Source organism: Stegastes partitus, unplaced genomic scaffold (genome assembly GCF_000690725.1).
Source record: "Stegastes partitus isolate 25-593 unplaced genomic scaffold, Stegastes_partitus-1.0.2 Scaffold115, whole genome shotgun sequence".
Lineage (NCBI taxonomy): Eukaryota > Metazoa > Chordata > Actinopteri > Pomacentridae > Stegastes > Stegastes partitus.
Genome location: NW_007577846.1, coordinates 584,163 through 597,150, shown reverse-complemented (window position 1 = coordinate 597,150; position 12,988 = coordinate 584,163). Strand labels below are relative to the sequence as shown.

Here is a 12,988-nt window from a genome sequence, read left to right as displayed (position 1 = left end):
ATTTTTAAAGTCATTTTTGGTCACACACCTGTCAGAGCACACCACAGCCACCAAACAGCAGCTCTCACAGCCTGCTATGTGGGGCGTTTAGGGAGCATCAGTAAATCATAGTGTCTATCGATAAGAAAATGTTCAGATGTTTTGCCTTTGACCAGATGGGAGATGCAACAAAATGAGAAAGTGGGTCGTACTGGTGCTACCAGTGAAAAGTTCGTCTGGAGCCCTGAATAGTGGTTTGTTTGTTTTTCCATTATTGATGTTGTGTGTTTTGAGTTTGTACAGATCCTGTAAATGCTGATGAAAGTTTGCTGAAGGTTTTCCTCCAAAGGCAGAACATTTGTATTCCTGTAAATAGTTGTCCCTGATGTTACTCATATTACGCTTTACACTGAGCTGATTTTAATTACATCAGTTCAAGCAGATCTTTCCACAAGCCGAAAAAAAAAAAATCTACTTATATCACCCCCCCACCAAACATTTTCACCAGCAGCCACTAATACAGTCGTGAACAAAAGTGTCCGTACACTTGTAAAGACAGTGTATATCATAGCAGTCTTGAGTTTCCAATGACTTCTCTGAATTTTCTGTGATGGAAACACATCACAAAAACAGTCGTATATTTTGGTTCTTTCATAGATTCAATAAAGGTCTTCTGGAAATATGGCAAAATCTGCTCTCAAACCTTCTTGTGAGTGATTATGATTGACGACAGCTGGTGACTCCTCTGAGGCAATTTAAGTGGGACCCACTTGAGTCACTTTTTAGACTCCACCACAAACACAACAATGGCAAAGTCTGAGGGTCTCAGCAAACATCTGAAAAAGCAAATCACTGACTTGAACAAGTCAGAAAACCACTTGTAACCTTTTCAAAGCAGCTATAAATCCCAAAATCATCTGTGCAAACCTTTTGTTTGTGAGTACAAAGTTCATGGTACGGTTGTGTCACTGCAACGATCAGGAAGAAAACACAAACTATCACCTGCTGCTGAGAGACGATTGGTCAGGATGATCAAGAATCAACCGAGAATCACCAACAGAGGCTCTGAAAGAATTAGAAGCTGCTGGAACACAGCTGTCAGCAGTGGCGGTTCTACACAGGGGCCTTCTGTCAGTCTCCACAGTGTTTTACATCAACATGAGCTGAAAGGCTGCATGAAGAAGGAAGTTCTTCCTCTAGAAACACAACCTTAAGGCTCCACTGAAGTTTGCTGCTGATCACATGGACAAAGAAAAAGCCTTCTCAAGTAAAGTTCTGTGGTCAGATGAAACAAAAATTAAGCTATTTGGCCCCAGTGACCTACCATCAAGCATGGTGGTGGCACTATTGTCATCTGGGGCTGTTTTGCTGCCAGTGGAAGTGGAGCGTTACACAAAGAAAATGGAACAATGAAGAAGGAGGATTATCTTCATAGTCTTCAGGAAAACCTAAAACATCAGTCAGAACGTTGGATCTTGGAGGCAGTTGGGTGTTTCAACAAGACAATGAGCCAAACACACATCAAATGTGGTAAAGAAATAGTTAAATCAAGCTGGAATAAAGGTTTTAGCATTGGTTCCCCAAAGTCCTGACTTAAACCCATCAAGAACCTGCAGACTGATGAAGTAGCAAGTCTGTGCCAGAAAGACAACGAATGTAGTTGAACTGCACCAATTCTGTCAAGATCAGTGATCAAAGAAACAACCACAAGCTTCTAGACGGCTACCACAAGTGTCTAGCTGAGGTGAAAATGGCAAAAGGACGTTTCAACAAATATGAACATTTTTGTACCTATATTTTTGACCCAGCAGATTTGGTCTGATTTCCAAAAGACCTTCAAAAATCTCAAAAAAAAAAACAAAACAACAACAACAAGATGCATCATTGTTTTGTTTGGTGACGCATGTGTTTCAATGTTTCCATCACAGAAAATTCTGAGTTACAGGAGTCATCGGAAACTCAAGACTACCATGATACACATGGTCTCTACAAGTGGATGAAAACCTTTGTTCACGACTGTATTTATAGCTTCAGTTCTCCATTAAAGAAAATCCATCCATTATCTATACATCGCTTAATCCTCACTAGGGTCATGGGGGGCTGGAGTCTATCCCAGCTGACTCAGGGTGAAGGCAGGGGACACCTGGACAGGTCACCAGTCTATCACTTGATCAAGTATCCAGCACTGGTTCAGAAAATCACAGGCAGCAGGAATTTCAAGTGAGCATAAAAATCTTATACAGTAGAGTGCAGTGTGATTGGCTAGTGAACACAAACATTTAATTCGAATGGTGCAATGTGAATGGTTACATGGTTGAGGAGAAACCGTGGTTTAGACTTAGCTCTCCCTTCGTAGTTGCACAGATGCTGATATTTCTTGGTACACGATTCATCCAATCNAACAAAATGACCACAAAACACAAAGTAACCACAAATAGAAACAAAAAGATTACAAATAGACACAAATAACTACAAAATAAAGACAAAGAGACACAAAGTAACAACAAAAGACACAACAACTTTAAAGAGCATCCATCCATCATCTATACACCGCTTATAATCTTCGCTAGGGTCATGAGGGGCTGGAGTCTATCCCAGCTGACTCAGGGTGAAGGCAGGGGACACCCTGGACAGGTCACCAGTCTATCACAGGGCCATTAAAGAAAATACGTAAACGTTTACAAGTTATGAATGTAGAGGCAGACATTACTTACTGTTGAGGCGTGTTCGTGTTTTGATATAGGTCAAAACTTGGGTGTCACGATTGATGACCAACTAACCTTCAAGGTTCATGTGGCCTCTGTTGCTCGGTCGTGTCGATTCGCTCTGTACAACATCAGGAAGATCAGACCTTTCTTGTCTGAACATGCAGCACAACTCCTGGCACAAGCTCTAATAATATCATGCATTGACGACTGCAACTCCTTAGTGGCAGGCCTCCCCGCATCCACGGTCAAACCTCTGCAGATGATCCAGAACGCAGCAGCACGTCTGGTTTTCAACCAGCCAAAAACAGCACGTCACCCCACTGTTCAGATCGCTTCATGGGCTTCCAGTTGCTGCCCGCATCAAATTCAAAACCCTGACACTTGCATACAAAACCACAACGAGAAAAAAAGACTAAAGACCCAGCTCTTCAACCTTCACACCTTTGCACCTGACAGCCCGAAACAAACACACGAAAAACAAAAACCAAAAACCAAAAAAAGTCCTGCTACCTCCCATGCAGCCTGCTATTGGCATCAACGCCGTGTCACACTTGAACTTGTTCTATGGCACTTATCCAGGTTGTTTTCTCCTGACTAGATCCTTGCTTGTGTTGTATCTGCTCTCAGATGTACGTTGCTTTAGATAAAAGCGTCTGCCAAATGAAATTGCAGAATTGTAGAATATAGACGACAAACAACTTCTCTCGTTTAATGCTGTTTATTCTGCAGTGTAAAAATGTACTTGATCAAGTATCCAGCACTGGTTCAGAAAATCACAGGCAGCAGGAGTTTCAAGTGAGCATAGAAATCTTGTCAGTCACTGCTTATTCTCTATAAACAACTGAAGCCTTTAATGTTTAATGTTTCAAAAACACATCCTGAGTTTTCAAAAAAGCTTTTATGAAAAAATGTCTGTGTTTTGAAAAATGTCCCTTTTATGTGCAACATCCGTTTTGTCCAATTACATCAGAAGGCGTTGGAATCATCGAAAAGAAAAGTTCATTTGAGTGACTGGAATCATGAACTGTTCGGTATCTTTGTGTTAAGTTTTCTGTACATCGACTCTTCGTTTCACCTTCACTTGTGCGAACAATTTCCATTGGTCATATTTTATAAACATGAAAATTGTTGCTTGTTTTTTTTCTGTTCTTTTTCTTTTTCAGACACTGGAGTTTGATGCTGATCAGCTGAGAAAGAACCTCAAGTTCTGCGATGAAGGCACACCAGCAATCGGGACTTTCGATAGTTTCGAGGAAGCTAAAGACCAGGTTAAACTTTTGTGGCCAGACTGTGACTCCCCACTGGAGGAGGAGTGTTCACTAGAGCAGCATTTCACAGGTGTTACAGCTGCAACTCACTGAGTCGTACTGACTTCATGATCGCCAGTGTTTTTAAGTTTCTTTTTTTTAAAAAAGTTTTTAGTCATTCACTGAAACTTTCAAGTCATTTTTTACTTTTATTGTTTGTTTGGGTTTTTTTTAAAAATACATTTTGGGCACATTTTTAGTCACGTTGGACAAGCTCTGGATTATTTTGGAAAAAAACTGACTCGACACACTCAAAAAAGGGAAAGAAAACAATGTCCACAGCAAAAATGTTTGAAAATAAGGCGCTATTTATTATAACATTAAATTTCTTTAAAGCTCAGAAACAAAAAGGCTTATGATGTTACAGATAAACTCAGGATGAATGGGGCCTTGGATGTGAGTTGTGGTCAAAAGACTGTCTGTCTGGAAGGCCACACCTTCCTGGCAGTCTTCAATGCTTTTATTCCCATCCTTCAGCCACTCGATGGGGTTCACTCAAGAAGAACAGAAATTAATAACGAAGGAAAACAATCATTCTGGCTCCTACAATGTGCATGTTCCATCAGATCTCTGACCACTGTTCGTACCATTCAGCCTGTATATGTACTGCATATATCTCACATTGTTTCTACAGCCTGCACCACTATCGGTACCTTTATATGTGCATTTGTCCAGCTTTCTATTAATTTATGTTATCTACAGCTTTGACATGTAATGCTTCGTGGTGTTTGTACCACTCTGTTTATACACTGGAGGCCGTATGCTAACACTGCCAGTGATGCACTTTTTTCTTCTTGTATTGCACTTCTGGTTAAATTGTTGTCACTTGTACTCTGTGCAATGACAATAAAGTTGAACCTAATTTAATCAAATCCATTTTCATTTCATTTTTGTAACAAGAAGTGCTCATAAGACTTTTCTTTTGAACAACAGAAAACACAAAGCGCTTTAGCTGCTCTCTTGTGTAAAAAAGTTTTGTACTTCCAGGGAAATATTACTATTAGCTTTACAATAATTCTAATATTACTCAATAAAAGCATCCATTCTGGAGCAGTTTCAATTTAAATATATTTATTTAGCTGATAGTACAGTCTGTTAGGTTGTACAAAGTATTTAAACCAATTCATTTTAATAAAAAAATAAAATAAAAAATGTTTGCATTTAAAGTTCTTTAGCAATAATAAAAATCCACATTTGGACACATTTATGTACAAGGTTCAGAATTTCTCTCTCTTAACCTTCCGGACGCTGAATGAAAGTTTTGTTAATCAAATTTTCTCAGTGGCCTCTTTCTTGTGAGTGATTACGGTTGACTACAACTGATGACTCCTATTAAATTAAATTAAATTAAATTAAATTAAATTAAATTAAATTAAATTAATTAAGATTTGATCCCATTTTTAGACTCAGCCACAAAAACTACAGTGGTAGAGTTTCTGGAGCTCAGCAAAGATCTGAAAAAGCAAATCGCTGACGTGAACAAGTCAGAAAAGTCACTTGGAGCCATTTAAAATGTGCTTTTAAAACCGTCTATGTGGTATATTTTTGGCCACTAGCAGGGGGCGCTGTTTCACCACTTTGGATTGTAGCATTTTTAGCAGGTGGGATAATTCTGCTTTTCAGTCAGGTTGGTACNAGTTTGCTGAAGGTTTTTCCTCCAAAGGCAGAACATTTGTATTCCTGTAAATAGTTGTCCCTGATGTTACTCATATTACGCTTTACACTGAGCTGGTTTTAATTACATCAGTTCAAGCAGATCTTTCCACAAGCCGAAAAAAAAAAAATCTACTTATATCACCCCCCCACCAAACATTTTCACCAGCAGCCACTAATACAGTCGTGAACAAAAGTGTCCGTACACTTGTAAAGACAGTGTATATCATAGCAGTCTTGAGTTTCCAATGACTTCTCTGAATTTTCTGTGATGGAAACACATCACAAAAACAGTCGTATATTTTGGTTCTTTCATAGATTCAATAAAGGTCTTCTGGAAATATGGCAAAATCTGCTCTCAAACCTTCTTGTGAGTGATTATGATTGACGACAGCTGGTGACTCCTCTGAGGCAATTTAAGTGGGACCCACTTGAGTCACTTTTTAGACTCCACCACAAACACAACAATGGCAAAGTCTGAGGGTCTCAGCAAACATCTGAAAAAGCAAATCACTGACTTGAACAAGTCAGAAAACCACTTGTAACCTTTTCAAAGCAGCTATAAATCCCAAAATCATCTGTGCAAACCTTTTGTTTGTGAGTACAAAGTTCATGGTACGGTTGTGTCACTGCAACGATCAGGAAGAAAACACAAACTATCACCTGCTGCTGAGAGACGATTGGTCAGGATGATCAAGAATCAACCAAGAATCACCAAACAGAGGCTCTGAAAGAATTAGAAGCTGCTGGAACACAGCTGTCAGCAGTGGCGGTTCTACACAGGGGCCTTCTGGGGCCAGTGGCCCTGTAGGCCCCTGTGCTGACTGAGCAATAAACTGATCACTTTCTAACAATGACAAAATGGCTCTCTGCTCTATGCGATTACTTAGAGTGACGCACCTAAACTGTAGCTGGACTCTGCTCTTGGTGCCGTCTCCTGGACATATCCGGACTCGTGGTTAATGTGCAATTGGAACATCAGCGTACTTGATGACGTCACCACCTCCGCGAGGACACGACATAGTGCAGGACTGTTTTATAGGACCAACAGTGACTAAAGTAATTAGCGGTATTCACTCGTGCTAAGTATAGACGGTTAACGTTACTCATTAAATGAGATGTATGTGTAACAGGGTCAGTGGTGCAGCAGTGGTTGTGGGCTAACTATATATGTATTGTTGTATTAGTAATATATACAATATACACTATATATTTTACTCTATTGTTATTTTGTTTATTGTGATAATTGCACAAAGTTACCCCTCTCAGTTGATGTGTGGAACCTTTGCTGTTCCCTACGTACACTTTTGTCTCGAACCGCCACTGGCTGTCAGTCTCCACAGTGTTTTACATCAACATGAGCTGAAAGGCTGCATGAAGAAGGAAGTTCTTCCTCTAGAAGCAGAGCCTTGAAGCTCCACTGAAGTTTGCTGCTGATCACATGGACAAAGAAAAAGCCTTCTCAAATAAAGTTCTGTGGTCAGATGAAACAAAAATTAAGCTTTTTGGCCCCAGTGAGCATGGTGGTGGCACTATTGTCATCTAGGGCTGTTTTGCTGCTGGTAGAAGTGGAGCGTTACACAAAGAAAATGGAACAATGAAGAAGGAGGATTACCTTCATAGTCTTCAGGAAAACCTAAAACATCAGTCAGAACGTTGGATCTTGGAGGCAGTTGGGTGTTTCAACAAGCAATTGAGCCAAACACACATCAAATGTGGTAAAGAAATAGTTAAATCAAGCTGGAATAAAGGTTTTAGCATTGGTTCCCCAAAGTCCTGACTTAAACCCATCAAGAACCTGCAGACTGATGAAGTAGCAAGTCTGTGNATTTGGGATAACGTCGCCATCGCCCTGCATGTGGACAAACAGGTATCTTCACTTCTTATTCTCTATAAACAACTGAAGCCTTTAATGTTTAATGTTTCGAAAAAACATCCTCAGTTTTCAAAAAAGTTTTTATTAAAAAAAAAAAAAAAAAAAAAAAAAATGTCCTTCCTTTTTGAAAAATGTCCCTTTTATGTGCAACCTCCGTTTTGTCCAATTACATCAGAAGGCGTTGGAATCATCGAAAAGAAAAGTTCATTTGATTGACTGGAATCATGAACTGTTCGGTATCTTTGTGTTAAGTTTTCTGTACATCGACTCTTCGTTTCACCTTCACTTGTGCAAACAATTTCCATTGGTCATATTTTATAAACATGAAAATTGTTGCTTGTTTTTTTTCTGTTCTTTTTCTTTTTCAGATGCTGATGTTTGATGCTGATCAGCTGAGAAAGAACCTCAAGTTCTGCCCTCAAGGCACACCAGCAATCGGGACTTTCGATAGTTTCGAGGAAGCTAAAGACCAGGTTGAGAGTTTGTGGCCGGACTGTGACTCCCCACTGCAGAAGGAGTGTTCACTAAAGTAGCGTTTCACAGGTGTTACAGCTGCAACTCACTGAGTCGTACTGACTTCATGATCGCCAGCATTTTAAAATTTCTTTTTTTTTTTTAAGTTTTTAGTCATTCACTAAAAGTTTCAAGTCATTTTTTACTTTTTTTGTTTGTGTGGGGTTTTTTAAAAATACATTTTGGGCACATTTTTAGTCACGTTGGACAAGCTTTGGATTATTTTGGAAAAAACTGACTCGACACACTCAAAAAAGGGAAAGAAAACAATGTCCACAGCAAAAATGTTTGAAAATAAGGAGCTATTTATTATAACATTAAATTTCTTTAAAGCTCAGAAACAAAAAGGCTGATGATGTTACAGATAAACTCAGGATGAATGGGGTCTTGGATGTGAGTTGTGGTCAAAAGACTGTCTCTGTCTGGAAGGCCACACCTTCCTGGCAGTCTCCCATGCTTTTATCCCCATCCTTCAGCCACTCGATGGGGTTAACTCAAGAAGAACAGAAATTAATAAAGAAGGAAAACAATCATTCTGGCTCCTACAATGTGCATGTTCCATCAGATCTCTGATCCACTGTTCGTACCATTCAGCCTGTATATGTACTGCATATATCTCACATTGTTTCTACAGCCTGCACCACTATCGGCACCTTTATATGTGCATTTGTCCAGCTTTCTATTAATGTATGTTATCTACAGCTTTTACATGTAATGCTTCGTGGTGTTTGTACCACTCTGTTTATACACTGGAGGCCGTATGCTAACACTGCCAGTGATGCACTTTTTTCTTCTTCTTTTGCACTTCTGGTTAAATTGCTGTCGTAATACTTGTACTGTGTGCAATGACAATAAAGTTGAAGCTAATTTAATCAAATCCATTTTCATTTCATTTTTGTAACAAGAAGTGCTCATAAGACTTTTCTTTTGAACAACAGAAAACACAGAGCGCTTTAGCTGCTCTCTTGTGTAAAAAAGTTTTGTACTTCCAGGGAAATATTACTATTAGCTTTACAATAATTCTAATATTACTCAATAAAAGCATCCATTCTGGAGCAGTTTCAATTTAAATATATTTATTTAGCTGATAGTACAGTCTGTTAGGTTGTACAAAGTATTTAAACCAATTCATTTTAATAAAAAAATAAAATAAAAAATGTTTGCATTTAAAGTTCTTTAGCAATAATAAAAATCCACATTTGGACACATTTATGTACAAGGTTCAGAATTTCTCTCTCTTAACCTTCCGGACGCTGAATGAAAGTTTTGTTAATCAAATTTTCTCAGTGGCCTCTTTCTTGTGAGTGATTACGGTTGACTACAACTGATGACTCCTATTAAATTAAATTAAATTAAATTAAATTAAATTAAATTAAATTAAATTAATTAAGATTTGATCCCATTTTTAGACTCAGCCACAAAAACTACAGTGGTAGAGTTTCTGGAGCTCAGCAAAGATCTGAAAAAGCAAATCGCTGACGTGAACAAGTCAGAAAAGTCACTTGGAGCCATTTAAAATGTGCTTTTAAAACCGTCTATGTGGTATATTTTTGGCCACTAGCAGGGGGCGCTGTTTCACCACTTTGGATTGTAGCATTTTTAGCAGGTGGGATAATTCTGCTTTTCAGTCAGGTTGGTACGTTAACAGTGTTTTGTCTGCAAGTCAACATGTAAGATGGAGGCCTTCTGTTTTACTGCTATGTAGTAAAAGCGTGTCTCTCGATCAATCAATCAATCAATCAATCAATCAATCAATCAATCAATCAATCAATCATGCTATCTGTATCGATTGGATTAGTATTGACATTAAAAAAGTTGGTCGATAGTGAAGTGTTATTGCAGCACAATGACCTGTTTTCACTGTGTAATTTGTTTATGATGCATTTTTAATGTGCAACATCTCATTTTAGTATTTAATTTTTTTAAACGTAATTTTTCAGGTGTAATATTTTCTTTCATTATTTTATTGTTTTTGTTTGATAGTACCTCAGCATAACTGCCAGCATTTATTTTTTTTTTTTTTTAATTTTCTATTCTGGACTTATTTTACCTTCTCATTTATTTCAGTCATGTATGCACTTCCATATTATTGCTTTCTGCTTCGAGGCTGCATTTCGTGTGTTATTTGGGGGTTTTTTTCTGAGCAGTATGTGATACAAGAATTTAGGATTAATAAACGTTTATGTTTTCTTATCTTCTCACTGCTTCCAGGACAGTTTGAAGCTGAGATACTGTAGCACGTCTGATCTGGAGCTGAGGTCTGGAAGAAATAACATTAGACACAAACTTAGACTTTTGTCATACTCCGATGAACGAACGTTGGAAACAATAATTTAAAATGTACATTGTCTCACTTCACATTTTGAACCGTCATTTCAGAATAAAGAATGTTTCCGCCCGGTTTCGAACCGGGGACCTTTCGCGTGTGAGGCGAACGTGATAACCACTACACTACGGAAACTGACGACTGGTGATGCATTCAGGGACATGAGAGAACTGGGTGGTCATGTTCTCATGTGGGTAGGTTTGAACTTATTTTTTCTTACTGTCGTCACGCAGAGTTAGACTCATAGACTGTATAAAAGACTTCAATACTGTGGCTCATATTTTGAAAAAGCAAATTAATGTTTTTAGGCAAAACAAGCAAAACTTCACTCTTAAATCCAAGTAACTTGATATAGTAAAGGCATTTTATGAGATTTTTCACAAATCTGCCAACTAAATCGTNCGCTTAATCCTCACTAGGGTCATGGGGGGCTGGAGTCTATCCCAGCTGACTCAGGGTGAAGGCAGGGGACACCTGGACAGGTCACCAGTCTATCACTTGATCAAGTATCCAGCACTGGTTCAGAAAATCACAGGCAGTAGGAATTTCAAGTGAGCATAAAAATCTTATACAGTAGAGTGCAGTGTGATTGGCTAGTGAACACAAACATTTAATTCGAATGGTGCAATGTGAATGGTTACATGGTTGAGGAGAAACCGTGGTTTAGACTTAGCTCTCCCTTCGTAGTTGCACAGATGCTGATATTTCTTGGTACACGATTCATCCAATCCTCAGCAACCGCGCCCTGTAAAGAGATCCCCCCCTACTAATATTTACCACTCTCCGGCTGTTAGTACTTTTCCTTTGTTTGTTGTCGTGTGCTGTAGCTGCTGCGGTCACCTCATAGGGAGGATGTGGTGACTTATCAGTGCAAAACAGCTACAGCAAGAGGTACACTATGTACCAGTATCTGGGCATGGCGTGTGTGTCAACGCTGGGCTACCAATGTCTTTTACAAAATAATACATTCAAACATTACTCAAGATAAAAAGACACAAAATAACTACAAAAAACACAAAATGTCATCTGTCCTGTGATGAGTGCTAATCTGCCATCAGTGATGATAATCTGTGTTGTTGTTGGTACATTTACAGAGACTCTGATGAATGAGTCCTTCTTGTACAGTGAGGTCAGAGTCCTCCAGTAAAACATCTGGTGTTGTTTCAGTTTTGTTCCGGGGATCAGCCGGTCATGCGGGTGTATGAAACTGTCCTGTACAAACAGGAAGTCCAGCACACTGTGTTGGTCCACAGTCCAGCCAATCAGGAGCGCTTCTCCAAGTATCCTCTGCTGACTGACGACCCGAACGCCGTCTGTGTTTACAAAGATGGCCGCTTCATCTGGAGGCCGTACGCCATAAGTAAGACACACGGGTAAGACCTACAAACAGATAAATGCAATGGGCTGAACCAAAAGAGCCAAAACCAGAACACCAATAGTAGAAGGATCTATCAACTGTGTGAAAATGTCTTCACCTGATTTGTGTAGTTGATTATACTGTTGTTGTTGCTATTTGGCTTTCCTGTCAGGTATAAGCTGGTGGAAAGAAATGAAATAAACCAGATGGACGTTGAGATGCTTCCTTGGCCAGAAACAGAGTTTTATATTTGGGATAACGTCGCCATCGCCCTGCATGTGGACAAACAGGTATCTTCACTTCTTATTCTCTATAAACAACTGAAGCCTTTAATGTTTAATGTTTCGAAAAAACATCCTCAGTTTTCAAAAAAGTTTTTATTAAAAAAAAAAAAAAAAAAAAAAAAAATGTCCTTCCTTTTTGAAAAATGTCCCTTTTATGTGCAACCTCCGTTTTGTCCAATTACATCAGAAGGCGTTGGAATCATCGAAAAGAAAAGTTCATTTGATTGACTGGAATCATGAACTGTTCGGTATCTTTGTGTTAAGTTTTCTGTACATCGACTCTTCGTTTCACCTTCACTTGTGCGAACAATTTCCATTGGTCATATTTTATAAACATGAAAATTGTTGCTTGTTTTTTTTCTGTTCTTTTTCTTTTTCAGACACTGGAGTTTGATGCTGATCAACTGAGAAAGAACCTCAAGTTCTGCGATGAAGACAAACCAGCAATCGGGATTATCGATAGTTTCGAGGAAGCTAAAGACCAGGTTAAACTTTGGTGGCCGGACTGTGACTCCCCACTGGAGGAGGAGTGTTCACTAGAGCAGCATTTCACGGGTGTTACAGCTGCAACTCACTGAGTCGTACTGACTTCATGATTGCCAGCATTTTAAAATTTCTTTTTTTTAAAAGTTTTTAGTCATTCACTAAAAGTTTCAAGTCATTTTTTACTTTTTTTGTTTGTTTGGGGTTTTTTTAAAATACATTTTGGGCACATTTTTAGTCACGTTGTACAAGCTCTGGATTATTTTGGAAAAAAACTGACTCGACACACTCAAAAAAGGGAAAGAAAACAATGCCCACAGCAAAAATGTTTGAAAATAAGGAGCTATTTATTATAACATTACATTTCTTTAAAGCTCAGAAACAAAAAGGCTTATGATGTTACAGATAAACTCAGGATGAATGGGGTCTTGGATGTGAGTTGTGGTCAAAAGACTGTCTGTCTGGCAGGCCACACCTTCCTGGCAGTCTCCCATGCTTTTAT

General features: G+C 38.8%; 1 protein-coding gene, 1 long non-coding RNA gene and 1 other non-coding gene across 5 annotated transcripts in view; 2 read left to right on the top strand and 1 right to left on the bottom strand.

The window, feature by feature from the left end:
• LOC103354658 (uncharacterized) overlaps nucleotides 1–12,982 on the top strand; it is a 31,203-nt gene extending 18,221 nt beyond the window's left edge. For 2 of the 3 annotated variants that reach the window (XM_008278103.1, XM_008278102.1), the window contains 3 exons: nucleotides 11,530–11,735; nucleotides 11,892–12,009; nucleotides 12,384–12,982. In XM_008278103.1, coding sequence (XP_008276325.1) covers nucleotides 11,530–11,735; nucleotides 11,892–12,009; nucleotides 12,384–12,581 — 522 coding nt within the window. In that variant the 3' untranslated portion in view covers nucleotides 12,582–12,982. Of the gene's footprint in view, nucleotides 1–11,524; nucleotides 11,736–11,891; nucleotides 12,010–12,383 lie in introns of all 3 variants that reach the window. The other variant, XM_008278101.1, reaches the window with a different exon arrangement.
• LOC103354657 (uncharacterized) lies at nucleotides 7,476–8,913 on the top strand. The gene is made up of 2 exons (XR_520055.1): nucleotides 7,476–7,517; nucleotides 7,892–8,913. It is a non-coding gene; the product is annotated as an uncharacterized LOC103354657 (long non-coding RNA).
• trnav-cac (transfer RNA valine (anticodon CAC)) lies at nucleotides 10,425–10,497 on the bottom strand. The gene has a single exon. It is a non-coding gene; the product is annotated as a tRNA-Val (tRNA).
• Nucleotides 12,983–12,988: the final 6 nt, after the last annotated feature.